Below are 15,292 nucleotides of genomic sequence, written 5' to 3'. Positions count from 1 at the left end.
TGTGGTCTCACGGGTAGTAAACCCGCGGACATGCCCATGGAACAGAATTTGCGCCTTACGGATTTGAATGGAGATTTATTACCCGATCCATCAATTTACCGCCGCCTCATTGGTCGCTTAATGTATCTCATTGTCACTCGCCCTGAGATTGCTCATACGGTTAACATTCTGAGTTAATTTATGCACCAGCCCCACCAACTGCATTTGGATGCTGCGCATCGATTACTTCGCTATTTAAAAGCTACACTAGGGCAAGGAATATTTTTTTCTTCAGCTACTTCGCTCCAGCGATTCCCATTGGGCCACGTGCCCTATGACCAGAAGGTCAATGACTGGCAACTGCATTCTCCTTGGCTCTAGCCCCATTTCGTGGAAAGCAAAAAAGCAGACTACTGTGTCCCGCTTCTCTGTAGAAGCAGAATATCTAGCCATAGCCGTTGCAACTTGTGACATATCTTGGTTGACTACTTTATTGACTGACTTGGGATATCTCCAACATCCCCCACACTTCTATATTGTGATAATCAGGCGGCCATTCACATAGCATCCAATCCTGTTTTTCATGAACGCACCAAGCATATTGAAATAGACTGCCATGTGGTTCGTGAAAAACTTCAACAAGGCCTCATTTGTCCCACTAAGGTTCCCAGTTCTGACCAACTTGCTGATCTTTTCACTAAATCACTTGGTCGGGAACTGTTCCAACATCTCAGCTCCAAGTTGGGCGTTTGTAATCTGCACGCTCCAACTTGAGGGGGAGTCTTACCATATGAGTCTTCATAGCTATCTCATGACTAGGATAATTGATTCTGTATCATAATCATAGGAATAGATTAGGATCTTATCTAAGGAAATTTATTCTTTCCATCTTTGTTGGGTGATTGACCCTTGTATTCTTTGTATATATATTGCCTATTATATCAATAACATACACACACAAATTCAAATCCCATATTCTGGGTTATATCCTTAACAATTACAATACTCCCTCCTCTCCAACAATGGCAGCGAAAATACAAAGAGAGGAACACCTACCTCAAGTCAAAAAGTCGTCTCCAGACATTGTTATTCAACTCCAATAAAGTCTGATCTTCTTTAATTCCATCAGTGGCAAGATTGAGAAGGTTGTCATATAGCCTTTGAGTCTCTCTATGATTGTAGTCTTGTGGAAAAGATACTGAATTGTCTTTCTAAGGTTAGAAACCGCAAAATCATAATACCAACCTTTATAACTCCCTACCATCAAGGGGGTTATTGTCGGTTGGGTAACCACCAAAAACCATCATTAATGTGGCAATGTTGGCCACATTCTCACACTTGACCTACATTGCCACATGCCAAGTAATGTGTTGTGATGTATTTGATGTATGGTCATAGTTGAAACAACAGTTTCCCTTAACATTCGAAATGAAAACTCAAACTCATGAATCATAACGGTTCATGTCTAATATGTAGGTCACTCCCTTCCATTTATTATATTGAGTTTTCATTCCCATTCTAGTTAGTCCCAAACTTTAGAGAATCAACCCTAATGGTTAATTTTTAATCAATGTCATCGTCAATTCGAGGGTACAATCTTTAGTGCCATTTATCCTTAATGGGCATCTGTCATTTCAAAATTTAATGTGCATATACCTAATATATGACATAAAACTTAAGATTCAGAAATCATCAACTTAATACTGCAATTTTTTTGATAAAACACTAGGGGCAAAAAAAAAATGATTAATATAGTCCATATGTTTCACATTTCCCAGAGTTACTTTAATGTCAAGGTCGGCTATCATTTTCTTAGTATTAATGCACTTCATCATCATACAATGATCCCAAACATCCTCCTTTACAACAAAATACTTCATATATGTGTCTATACAAATCATAAAGCACATGAGTCGATGGTGTTGCAGAAGACAAAGGAGGAGGAGGAAGAGGAAGGAGCGGGATTATAGGGGTGGCTCACGGGTGGGGCAGGATTACAGAAGAAGAAAAAGAGGAAGGGAGATGTGCGAGGAGTTGCAGATGATGATACAAGAAGGGGAGATGGAAGAGTAAAATCGTCAAAAAGTATACTTTGTTGAGGAGGAACACTATTTTGACTAGTCTTGTAAACTCAAACTTCATTTTTTGGGTAATTTTGGGTGAAACAATATTTTCATAATTTTGTAATGTAAAACACCCAAAACTTTGTAGTCATGTAATTTTCCCTTGAATCAATTTGGTATCCTAGTGGAGCAAATTTGGATCTGGTATTTAAAATTCAATCATTGATCTGAATGATCTAAACAACTTGATCTACATTCAAAACCTGATTATTAATTGGATCTAAATTTAAATATTCGATTTTAACAAAATAAATATACATTGTTTAAATCTATCTTCTTATATTCGATGTTCTCTGGCTGCATCACTAACTGCGTCGAGACACATGAGGTGGTATTTCCACCATTAAGGAGGACAAGACGAGGACAAGACGGTCATTTAACCTACCCTATATGTCTGGCCACAGCATGTGCCCTTGGCACAGAGAACATTTTCCCCAAGGATAGATATTAGTTTAAGGGCATTTTGGACGAGTTATATACAAAGGTGCAAATTTTATTCCATATTTCTATGTTCATATATATATATTTGACACGTTGCCGCACGTGACTCTAGTATTTTTCAATATGCCTATTGTGATCCCAGTTCCCAAAGCAGATTTTGCCCATTGGCTTTGTGATCACGGAGCTCTCGTGTGCTTGAGCAATTTTCTTTCCTCGTCTCTCGTGGTTCTCGCCTTCGAATCTCCCTCCTCGCACTAAGCCATTCCACCATGTGAGACATATTTATTTCTGATCACATAAAGATCTGTCAGCGGCATCCACGTAATTATACACAAAGCCACCCAAGTTGACGCTCTCGATTGATGCTTTCCACCGCTCACATTCCTCTCTTCCCCCTGTTGATGGGCCCAGGTCACCAGGTGAGTTCTCTAGTTCTCTTCCATTTTCTGTTAATTGACCCGGTTACCCGTGAAAACCAACCCGAACTACTGACCCATTTCACAGCTATAAAAACCCAATTCTCAATCTATTCACGCAGACACAGAGACACAAAGATGCGATCGATCGGAGAGAAGCCACACGCAGTGTTTGTGCCATACCCGACTCAAGGTCACATAAACCCATTGCTCCAACTAGCAGAACTTCTGCATTACAGAGGCTTCCACATCACTTTCGTCAATACTGAGATCAACCATGAACGAGTCCTCAAGTCTAGTGGTCCCAACACGGTCGACCATTTACCTGACTTCCGATTCGAAACCATCCCTGATGGTCTCCCTCCTTCTGCTACCCGTGACGTACCGACCCTCTGTGAATCCACCAGTAAAAACTGCTTGGAACCATTCCGTAAACTTCTCGACAAACTCAACGATTCCGATGTTCCACCGGTTACTTGTATATTCTTTGATATTCCGATGAGCTTTTCTTTGACGGCTGCCGAAGAAATCGGCGTTCCTGGCGTTGGTGTCTGGACTGCTAGTGTTTGTGGTTTCATGGCTTATCTACAATATCCTCAACTTGACGACAGAGGACTCACAGTAGCCAAAGGTAATGCTTAATTAATAACTGCGCCATTAAAATACTGATTTATACTCGAAACCCGATAGAGTCGACTATGTTCATTTCATTATTTTCTATTAGGGGTGTAAGTTTGGCACTGTCGCACCTAGGCTACGAGACCGCCTTGAATCTAAAAAGGGCTTGGGTTGGATATTTCAACCCTAAGGTCAGGTTAGGATTGAAATTTTCAGGCCCTAGGTCAAGGTTAGGCTGGATTAGAGTTGAAGCATCGGGTTAACCCAGCCCGGTCCAACCCTGTGTAAGATTTGATTTACAATTTATTGTTTACATTTTGCATTTTTTTAAGTATATAATTATCTATTGACTTACCAAAAAAAATTAATTTAATCTATTGAAATAAATTATTTACAATTTTGAGATTGGGCTAAATTTTTTAATATAATGAAAAATCTAATAGTTAATTGAATATGAAACAAACCAATACCCAATCACATGTGTCCCATTTTTTTAATGTATAATATGATGTAAATGGCAAAAAAAATAGGATAAATCAGGGCCAACCAAACCTTACAAATTTCAAAGTCAATCAGGGCCAACCCAGTCCTCGGCAAAAAGTAGGGTCCAGCCCAACCCTACCCGATCAGGGTTAATCAGGGCCGAGTTGGGTTGGACTGAGCCCAGCAGGGTTGGGCTTAGACTGAGACATCTCAGCCCGCCCTAGACCTGAGTTGGGCTTTAATTACAATAAAAGGACTCAGGGTTGGGTTAGGATTTTAAAAAACCCGGTCCAACTCGGCCCTATTTCACCCCTATCTTGTATCAATTTCTAATCTCATCTCAAATGATGATGGATTTGCAGGTGTGAATTATCTTTCAGAAAAGTACAAGCACACCCCAATTGATTGGGTGCCAGGACTGAAAGATATTCGTTTGAAGGACATGATTAACTTTGATCGTCTTGGGGATACAAGAGACTTCATGGTTAAGTTCACTTACGAACAAGCCAAGAGATGTTTCAATGCATCCGCCATTGTTTTCAACACTTTCGAAGCCTTAGAACACGATGTCTTAGAAGCATTGAAGTCTCAACTCCCACCCATCTACAATATAGGCCCTTTGCATCTCCTTTGCAAAAATGTTATCAAAGATGGCTCGAGCTTGGTTGATTCAAACCTATGGAAACAAGATGAAGCTTGCATTGAGTGGCTCGACTCGAAAGAGCCCAACTCGGTCATCTACGTGAATTTTGGAAGTATCACGGTTATGTCACCTGAGTCACTGGCCGAGTTTGCTTGGGGACTTGCTAATAGTAACCAATACTTCTTGTGGGTCATTAGGCCTGATTTGGTCGGAGGGGATGACACAGAGGCACTGCCACCGAAGTTCTTGACGGAGACAAAAGGGAGGGGCTTGATAGTGAGTTGGTGCTCACAAGAGGAAGTCTTGAATCACTCGTCTGTAGGTGGGTTTTTGAGTCACACTGGGTGGAACTCAACAGTTGAGAGTGTGTGTGGTGGAGTGCCTATGATCTGTTGGCCATTGTTTGCAGAGCAGAGGATGAATTGCAGGTTTGCTTGTACTGCTTGGGGAATGGGATTGGAGATGGAAACAGAGGTGAAAAGGGAGGAAGTGGAGAGGCTTGTGAGGGACATATTGGAGGGAGAGAAGGGAAGTGAGATGAAGAAGAGGGCTTTGGATTGGAAGAGGAAGGCTGAAGAGGCTATTAGTATTGGTGGCTCCTCTTTCTTGGATCTGGAGAAGCTGCAAAAGGAAGTGTTGTTTTCCAACAGAAAATGAAAAAGAAGAGTATGCGCCCTTAAGCATGTATGCATATGCAATCTTTTTTGTTTTGTTTTTGTTATTTAACATCATCTCATAATCAATCACATGTTTATTTTGTTTCCATAAATACCCCTCTTTCCCTTGTAAATGACAAAAATAGGACAGACGGTTGCCTCCACATGTACGTGCAGGGAAAATTATCGCCCCCAGTACTGGGGGCGGTGCTGTGCGCATCGTGCGGCGCAAGACCGCCCATGTGTGCACAATGGGTCACCATTCGCCCCACTACTCGGGGCGGTGCGATGCGCATCGTGCGGCGCAGCACCGCCCATGTGTGCCGATGCGGCCCCACCGTGCACAAATGGGCGGTGCGGCGCCGCACGATGAGCACAGCACCCCCCAGTACTGGGGGCGATAAGGACCCGTACGTGCAGCGTGCAGAGGAACCGAACTCAAGTTTATCGGTGGTATGTCGTACACTATGATTTTGAAACATGTTCGGTCTCTCGCTCTCTGATGCCATGCTCGCTCTCTGATGCCATGCTCAGTTGTTCTTAATGGGATTCAGGGATAAAATATTTTGATACATTTGATTGGATGATAAGTATTTTGATCGACCCTCTACAGCCAGGCAGGTAGCGGGCTTGGTGCGGCCCACACCCAGACAAGGATGAAATGACTGCCCTACCCACTGCCCGAGCACCTTGTCTGGATGGAGTCTACGTCCCTGTCTGGGTATGGGCTATACCAAGCCCGCTATCTGCCAATACTTACAAGAGAAGATAGCATTAGCGGATTTTATATGTCCTCAGAGGCAATAGTAAAAAACGTCTATGCAATAGTAATAAAATACAAAAGTGAGCAGTTTTCATACACGGCTGTGTAAGCCGTGCATGTGAGAAGGTGGGAGTTTTGCAACATTAAATATGGATGGGGTTTATGACTTTTCCTACTCTTTGTGAGAAGGGACACGACTGTGCATGCTTGCAAGGCCGTGTATGAAATCTTTGGCCAATACAAAAAAAAAAGTTATCATTGGTATATAAAAGCATTAGCTATGTATACGGTGCGCTAATAGAATTTTTTTAGTCATTAATTTAGTAATCGTTCAAAACTTAACAACCAAATGTCTCAATAGACTCCCCACTTAGCACGATTTCTTTCATCTTTCCATGCCAAGATTCCTCTCACCTTCGCACAAAATCAGATTTCATTTTCCATCCTAACACGATCCCTCCTCATCTTCTTGTGAAATCTGTGTAAGGATTAAACTCACTTCAATACACACATAAACAGGATCTTGCCATATACATTGATGAATCACAAACATCAACGGGTAAAAGACTAAGTACCGTTCATCAATGATCCATTAATTCCAATGGAGCTGCCTGAAGCCATTGATGTCTTTGCTTGACGTTCCTTTGCTTAAGCCTTTAATGGAGTTAGGTTTCTCTCTCTTGCGTTAACTGTATGCTCACTCATCAATGGGAAGGAGTGTGCGTATTGGGTTAAAGAGGGGACCTAAGTCTCCCTATTAAATAGTTAATATCTAGCCACCCATAACGGTTAGATATTAACGGATAGTAGGAGAGTGACTTATCCCATAATATGCTAATTAATCCCTAATAAATAAGAATTTCTTAACAAATAGGAAACTAAGTATCCAAAGTGTAACTAACATGAACGTTGAGAGAGACTTGGTCAATTGGGGCAACCAATAAGAAAATAGAAAAAAATATCTTATAATCTCCCACTTGGACCATTTGACCAAACTGTAAATTCTCAAACAATAACACGTGAATTTTAATATAATGTCCCATCCATATGTCACACAACAGTAATACCTTGAATGAATAGTCTCATTAATGTGAATCATGGCAGTTATATGTCATTTATACCGACACACACCCTTCCATAATTACTACATCAATAATTCCATTCAAACTGGTTCATAAAAGGGATAAACACAAATATAATGGTTCAAAACAATAATATCTCACACATATCAAGATAAATGTGCACATAAAGATAGAGATGAGAAACGTCCAGAAACTTCATTAATATGATCAATCAAATGAGAGAGTGTTTATTATAAAATATGACCAATACATCAGACTCTTACAAGACCCATATCCGATACAGCTTTGGTCAACGGATCCAGCAATCATCAGACTTGTCTTTATATGAACTATAGACACCTTTTGTTTCTGAATGGCTTCTTTCACAAAGTTGTACTTCACTCCAATATGCTTTGCTTTACTAGAATCCTTGTCAATCTTAGAGTAGTACACAACAAAAACATTGTCATAGTACATTCTCAACGGTTTCATGATAGTGTCGACAATCTGAAGCTCTGAGATAAAATTTCACAATCAAATTACCATAGATGTGGCCTTAAAGCATGCCAGGAACTCTGCTTCCATGGTAGAAGTAGAGACACAAGTCTATTTCTTGGATTTCCAAGAAATTGCCCCATTAGCAAGTAGAAAGACATAACCTGATGTAGACTTTCTACTGTCAAGGCATCCAGTATAATTAGAGTCTGAATATCCGACCACTTCCAATTGGTCAGATGCTCTGTAAGTAAGCATGTATTCTTTTGTTCCCTGTAAATAACGCATCACCTTTTTTATGGCTACCTAGTGATCAATTCCAAGATTATTGACATATCTACCCAACATACCAATGACATAGCTAATATTTGGATGAGTACAACTCATGGCATACATAAGGGTCCCTACAGCAGAAGAATAGGGAATAATATCCTTCATCATTTCTCGCTTCAGATCATTCTGTGGGCACTGGCTCAAACTAAACTTGTCTCCTTTAATTACAGGATCAACACTTGGTCTACAATTCTTCATACCATATCTCTCTAGAAATTTATTGATATAAGCTTTTTGTGACAGTCCAAGTAATCGGCGAGATCTATCGTGATATATCTCTATGCCGATCACAAACGAGGCCAAACCCCTATCTTTCATTTCAAAATTATTAGAGAGAAATGATTTCGTATCATTTAACAAACCAAGGTCATTACTGGCAAGTAAGATGTCATTTATATATAGGACCAGAAATATAAACTTGCTCCCACTGACTTTCAGATATAGACACCTATTAAAGGTGTTTTCAACAAATCTGAATGACACTATAATGTGGTTGAACTTGAGATACCATTATCTGGAAGCTTGTTTAAGTCCATAGATGGATTTCTTTAATCTGCACACTAGACCTTCATTTCCTTGTACACTAAACCCCTCAAACTGGTTCATGTAGACTTGTTCCTCCAAATCCCCATTTAAGAATGTCGTTTTTACATCCATTTGATAAAGCTCTAAATCATAATGAGCCACCAAAGTACCTTCGGGATCCAAAGTCAGTGAAGTCTAGTGTGTGTAGTACACCTTCCTTCACTAACCTTTCTATTCTAGGTCTAGAGATATGACCTAAGCGCCTATGCCACAAGGTCGAGGAATCATCACTGTTGAATTTACGTTTAGATCCAACATTCATATGCAGGGCAAGAAGGGATTTCTCATAATCGAAGTACAAGTTCAATTTATAAAGGTTTTCACATAAATTTTCAGTAAAAACTAGAACATCGCCTTTATAAACATTCAAAATCTTATTTCCAAAATGAAGATTAAAACCCTCATGATCAAGTCTAGACAAAGAAATTAAATTCCTAGACATACAAGGGACAAAGAGAGTGTTCATCAACTCCAGCTGGTATCCGATATCCATAATGAGTTTGTAAATACCGATCACTTGAACTTCAGACTCCATCTGGTTCCTCTTGTAGACAACACTCTCACTTAGACTTCATCTCCAAGCTGCAAGGAATCTATGAGGATTCGTTCCCGAAATCGCGAGTTTTCCTGTAGCTTGGGTGTGGGGTTTTCAGGGTTATGCTCCTCGATTGGAGACAGAGAGAGAGAGAGAGAATGCGTCTTCCCTCGAAGGGGTATATGCCAATTTATCAGGGGATGGGGGTCATATAATTAAATGAAATGGAGTCGCCACCTAGGATTAGGGCCTAAGACCCATTGGTATAGCCCTGTGAAGGGCTACAGGACTTTGTTTGGTCTGGTCAGAGATTCGAGGTAAGCGGTCAAGTTACGAGAGTGGGAAGGTGTTAGGCACCCACCTCGCCCGGGTAAACCGGTCTTTCTATTGGATGTTGGTTATCGAATATTTTTTCTTCATAAATGTCCTATTTCCACATGTATGGCTAAAGTGATGCACAAACTGCTTAATTAAACTAACTACTATACACTACACGGGCATAACTTAAAAGTCTACATCGTTACGAAATTAAAATGCGATGAAATGATTACATACTTGTATGCGTTAAACCAATGCAATTATACGGGATGAATTGCATCCCCCAGCTCAGGTGAAGGCAAAAGACTGGCTTTGTCCTTTGTCGGACAGAGTAACGGCGTTGAAAAGTAATTGCCTAGATATCAGGCAGAATAATGGCGTCAAAAAATCTTTGGAGAGTAATCACCCCGATGTCGAGCAGCGTAACGACGTACGGGTGTCTGGTACTGAGACCTCGGACAGAATAACGCCGTCAAAAAGCTTCGAAAACTAGGCTTCTCGGATATCAGGTAGAATAACGATGCAAGGGTGCTGCGTACTTGGACCTCGAACAGAATAACAGCATCAAGAAACTTCAGAAACTAAGAATTAGGACGTCGGGCAGAGTGATTAGGCCATGGGAGGCTTCGGGGTTTTGGGTGGAAATGGGTTAGGAAAGGCGGGTCCAGAGGACCCGGACTCCGGACAGAGGGACAAGGCTCGAAAGCTCAAAATTGGACTGGGGCAGGGCACTGAAATTAGGAAAAAAGGAAAAAAAATTGAAAACTGGAATTCTAGGGTTCCCCCCTCTCCTCAACTTGAGACTTGTCAAAATAAAGGGTGGGGGGGGGAGCTATTTATAAGCAAAAATCCGTCTGGCGGCATTGTGGGACATCTGGTGGCGCCGCAGGACAAAAAAACTTACGTTTGGGGTACCCAATGGCATCGCGGAGGGTAGGATTTTCCTAGCCGCGGCGCTGCCACACGGCACCGTGGTCGAGCGAGGCACTCTTGGCCGGTGCCACTGCCAAGCACGGCGTTGCCATGCAGTGCCGCAGTTGGGCGCGGTGTTGTATGGTAGTGTGATGGACGAGTGCGATACCACTGGGTCAGGGCCTTAGGTGAGGGCATCGTGTGGGGTCATTTCGGGAATGTGGGGGGACCACGGGTGGAAATGTGATGGAACAGTGGGTGTCTAAGTCACCCCAAAGGAAAGGAGTATTTAAAGGGCATTACCAGTCTTTCGCATCTGGTTGTTGTCATCGCTGGGGGTGGTAAAATCCAACGTCTAAAGTTTACCCCTCTTTGGCGGAGACCTGTGCCAACAGCCGAAGGGCAAAGACAAAAGACTGCTCGATTTTGTCACCAGGAGCATGCATCACCACCACTTTGCTCATAGGTGGCAGAGTTGAACGATAAAACCACATCTCGGTAAGCCATTCGACAAATCCTTTGAGCAACTACTATCGTCGCTTTGCTTATAGGCGATAGTGTTCCCTCGGCAAACTTTTCAGTGAGCCTCCTTAGGCCAAGCAACTGCTCTATTACTTTTCTCAAAGGTAATAAAGGTCCCTTAGTAAACCTTTTGGCGAACTTCCTTAGGTTAAGCAGCTACTATCACCACTTTGCTCATAGGTGACGATATTTTGAACAATAAAACCTAATTCAACAAATTGCTCAGTGAAATCTCTTGTTTTGAATGGTAAAACCTAACTCAGTAAACCATCCGACAAAAATTCTTCTTTTGAATGATAAAACCTATCTTGGTAAAGCATTCGATGAAAATTCTTGTTTTGAATGGTAAAACCTATCTCGGTAAACCATTCGATGAAATCTTTTGCTTTAAATGATAAAACCTATCTCGATAAATCATTCGGTAGCAACTGGTGCTCAATCAATAAATCTAGAAGATTGGGTGTCAATGGGAAATTAGAGATCAAATGGCAACGGGCGATCTAGGGATCAAATGATAATGGTGATCAATAGATCAGATGGCAACAAGCGATCCAAAGATCGGATGACAACGGTGATCAGCAAATCAAATGGTGATGGACGATCCAAAGATTGGATGACAGCGGTGATTAGCAGATCAAAATGGTAACGGGCGATCCAAGCATCGGATGACAACGGGTGATCAACAGATCAAAATGGCAACGGGTGATCAACAGATCATATGGCAATGGGCGATCGAGGGATCGGATGACAGCAGGTGATCAACAAATCAATAGGTAGTCAGCAATTCAAATACCAACGGGTGATCTGAAGATCGAATGGCAATGGTGATCAGCAGATCAAAATGGAAATGGGCGATCCAAGGATTGGATGACAATGAGTGATCAATAGATTAGATGGCAACAGACGATCGAGGGATCGGATGATCGAATGGCAATGGTGATCAGCAGATCAAAATGGAAATGGGCGATCCAAGGATTGGATGACAATGAGTGATCAATAGATTAGATGGCAACAGACGATCGAGGGATCGGATGACAACAGGTGATCAACAGACCAATAGGTAATTGAAAAGTTAAATGACAACGGGTGACCCAAGGATCGGATGACAACGGGTGATCAACAGATCAAATGGCAATGGTTTTGAGCGATGTTCCATTGGATTTTGATTTATGAGCAACGCTCGGTAGGAAATCTGCTTTTGAGTAACTCTTGGCAGGGATTTGTGGTTTTGAGCAACACTCGATTAGAGTCTTGGTTTTGAGCACTGTTCAATTGGACCACCTCGTTGAAGGCAATGGGCACTCCCTTCACAAAAGAAGTCAATCTAATGTTGTCTGCATCCTCTTGGACAAGTACCATATCAGAGTAAAACTCCCTGACCAGGGTGGGGTAGTAGAATTTGGGGTTTGTCAGCATGATACTCCACCTTAAGTTGCTGAACCTGATATCCACCTTAAAAGCAATTAATTCTTCAATCACCGCATCCCCTTCCACCAAAATTCTCTTGTCATGGAAATGCTCATGGTAGAGGCCCTCGGTCTCTGCAGATATAAAACTTTCATCATTAAAGGCTAGGGGTGGTGGCAAAGCAGTTGGAGCATTTCTTCTTCGTGGGGCCATGGATTAATCTCTACACACAAGAGACCAACAAAGGACCACCATGATTGAACCAAACTCAAATAAATAAAACAAAATATATATACACGTACATAGATGCAAACACATGCATCTATGTAGGAGTTGTTTGAATAAGAGAAGTTACACAACAATTAGACAAGCCATAGTTACCTATAGGGTGTATGGTTTCCTTGGATGAAAATAAATTCCGTAAGGCATGGAAATGGAAGGAGATGATTTTGTAGAAACAAACCTATGCCCTTGGTTACCACATGTTTCCAATCAAAATATCAAACTCATGATTTACATAAGTGAAGATTTTAACTAACACCAAAGTTTGAATGTGGAAAAATAAAAAAAAAAAAAGGGGGGGGGGGAGGGAGAGAAATGAACTTCAAGTTTCTACCCTAGAAATCACACAAACAATCAAATGTGCTTGAAGAGGTGTTAATGAGTTAATTTCCACGGAAGTTATAGGGCATATAATGGAATTAGTCGTCTTGGGGTTCCTTCCCAAAACAGTAAGGACTTGGGAGCTTTACCCCAACCATTTCTCAAAACCCTTTTGAATTGTAAAACTAAGCATAGGTGCACTCAACTAACAATCTCAAGTGTTTCCTTGAAAGGAATTAAAAACACATTCAAAACACATTATACATACAAAATTAATCCAAACCAATAGCATTAACCGGTTGGGGGGTTTAATCCAATAAAACCCTAGCCTCAATCAAAATTCCAACATGGTTTTGGTATTTACAAGGTTGTGAAAATGCAAATCAAAGATACATACAAATTTGTTATGAATTATTTCCTTGTTTAATGGGGAGGAGAAAAGAGGAGAAAAACAACCGAAAAACCCTAGAAAGGAAGAGAAGGAAATCTGGCATACAGGAATAGGAGGAAGAACCTTTACCTTGAGGCAATGAAGGCCGAATCTTGAGGAGTAAGGTCTCAAAACCACTAAGGAAAGGCGTAGGAGGCACAAACGAAAGGCCCTTGGAGATCTCTTGCTCTACGGTTCCGTCCACCCTTTGGAGCCAAAATGAGTTTGAAAAACTCGTGGCTGTGTTTTTATAAAAATTTGGCAAACGGATGCACGAACGGATCAACCATCGTGATTCCAGCCGTAAATCTGCCTAGCGTAAAATTGTGATCTTTTCGTTCCCGGAACTGCACGGAACGTCGAATGGAACCACGACCAAGGATCCGTCCATAGTGCCGTTCATTTCGGTATTTTTACCAAACAAGGCTCTCTGAGAACGGACGAACAAACGGATTCACATTATATAATCCGTCCGTTAATCCGTCCTGCCTATTTTGCTACGGAGCCATGAACGGACTCACAGCATTAATTTTGTCCGTGAGTTCGTCCGTGTTCTTTTGGGAATGTGAGCCCAATCTTTTGAGACCTTTTGGTCATGCCTATGTGTGATGATTATATAACTATATCTTGTGTCTACACCCATGTTGTGTGATCTACTCACGTAAATTGTTTGATCTTTATTTTATGCCTTAAGGTCGAAATGTTAAGGCCTACACCAGCACGGCAAGTCCGTAGGGAATGAGTCATTAGTGTACACTGTGGCTTCCATTTTATACGAAAGGGAGTGAATTATCTTGAGAATGAAAATCTTAAGCCCCAATGAGCCCCTCTCCCTTAGAAGACAAGTGAATGGAATAATACACCGGAGTAGGATATATCATGTTCCCTAGACAAAGTGAAGAAGCGAAAAATGGGAAATAGATATTATTAATAATAGTAAATTAGTAATCTTAAGTAAAATGGGAATTAGAGCACATGAGGATGTAGGCAATATAAGTTTTACTTGAAAGGTTGTAAGACTTCTGAGCAAAGAAACTTAAATTAATTAAGAAGCTTGAACCCCGTTCACTACACTTGAATCAAATAGGAAGAGTGAGAACTTAGAACAGAGTGGAATCTTTTTCCCATTCCAAGTACAAGGTGTAGGATAAAGAACCAGGTGTGGGGAAAGTATTATGCAACCCACTTAGCTTATGAAAAGAAGAAAACTGAACCTATACAGTGTCCAAATTCATGGCCAGACCGAGGAAGAAAAAGATAATGACCTAATAACAGGTTAGTTGTTTTAAATAATTTAGTTAAGCAATTAATGGAGACATTGTACAAGTGAAAGCCCACTCATGTAATCCCCCAAGTTAGTGGCAGACTTATTTTGATTTTTTTTTTAACTTAGTTCATCCAAACCTTTAACTAGATCCTTGGATAAAGTGCCAAATTGTGTTTAGAACTTCCAAATGACCTTGATCATGAAAATAATAAGGCTTTAATGTTGGACAAAACCCCGGAATATGAGTAGAGAACTAATCACGGGTTCTCCATTCTTATAAGATTTATCGGACCCACATCCGAGTTATGACCTATGCTTATACCGATCCATCTGTGATTAGTGTCTTCTGGTCTGGATCCTCTAACTTGTTGAACCTTGAGATTGACCTTCCTTCATGGGTTAACCTTGTTGATGGGTGCATCCTTAGGGATGTTAGTATATTTTTTTGGAGTTATTTTGTTCATAAATATATGTGTGAAATTTGAAACCAAATAAGTACCTTCCTAAATCCTTAAATGCTTGACTTGTATGGTTTCCCTGCACTTCTAGGATGACCTTAGCCTCGATCTTACTATGATTAGCTAATTCAACCCCTGACCTTGGTTAGGCTATTCATGGGTTAATAGTCAATAAATTTGATGTTGGCCCTGGGTGAGCCCCGAGCGAACTAATTAGCAAAGCTTGCCTGACCTTAACCACCCC

At 41.1% G+C, this 15,292-nt stretch overlaps 1 protein-coding gene across 1 annotated transcript; it reads left to right on the top strand.

Moving 5' to 3' along the window:
* Positions 1-3,085: 3,085 nt before the first annotated feature.
* On the top strand, positions 3,086-5,364 carry LOC122641349 (7-deoxyloganetin glucosyltransferase-like). The gene is made up of 2 exons (XM_043834558.1): positions 3,086-3,590; positions 4,423-5,364. Exons 1-2 carry the CDS (start codon positions 3,098-3,100, stop codon positions 5,358-5,360), a joined length of 1,431 nt encoding a protein of 476 aa, XP_043690493.1. The 5' UTR covers positions 3,086-3,097; the 3' UTR covers positions 5,361-5,364.
* Positions 5,365-15,292: the final 9,928 nt, after the last annotated feature.

The sequence above is a fragment of the Telopea speciosissima genome, chromosome 10, assembly GCF_018873765.1.
Source record: "Telopea speciosissima isolate NSW1024214 ecotype Mountain lineage chromosome 10, Tspe_v1, whole genome shotgun sequence".
NCBI classification, from domain to species: domain Eukaryota; kingdom Viridiplantae; phylum Streptophyta; class Magnoliopsida; order Proteales; family Proteaceae; genus Telopea; species Telopea speciosissima.
The sequence above is the reverse complement of the archived record's forward strand: the minus strand, read 5'-3'. Positions and strand labels throughout refer to the sequence as shown.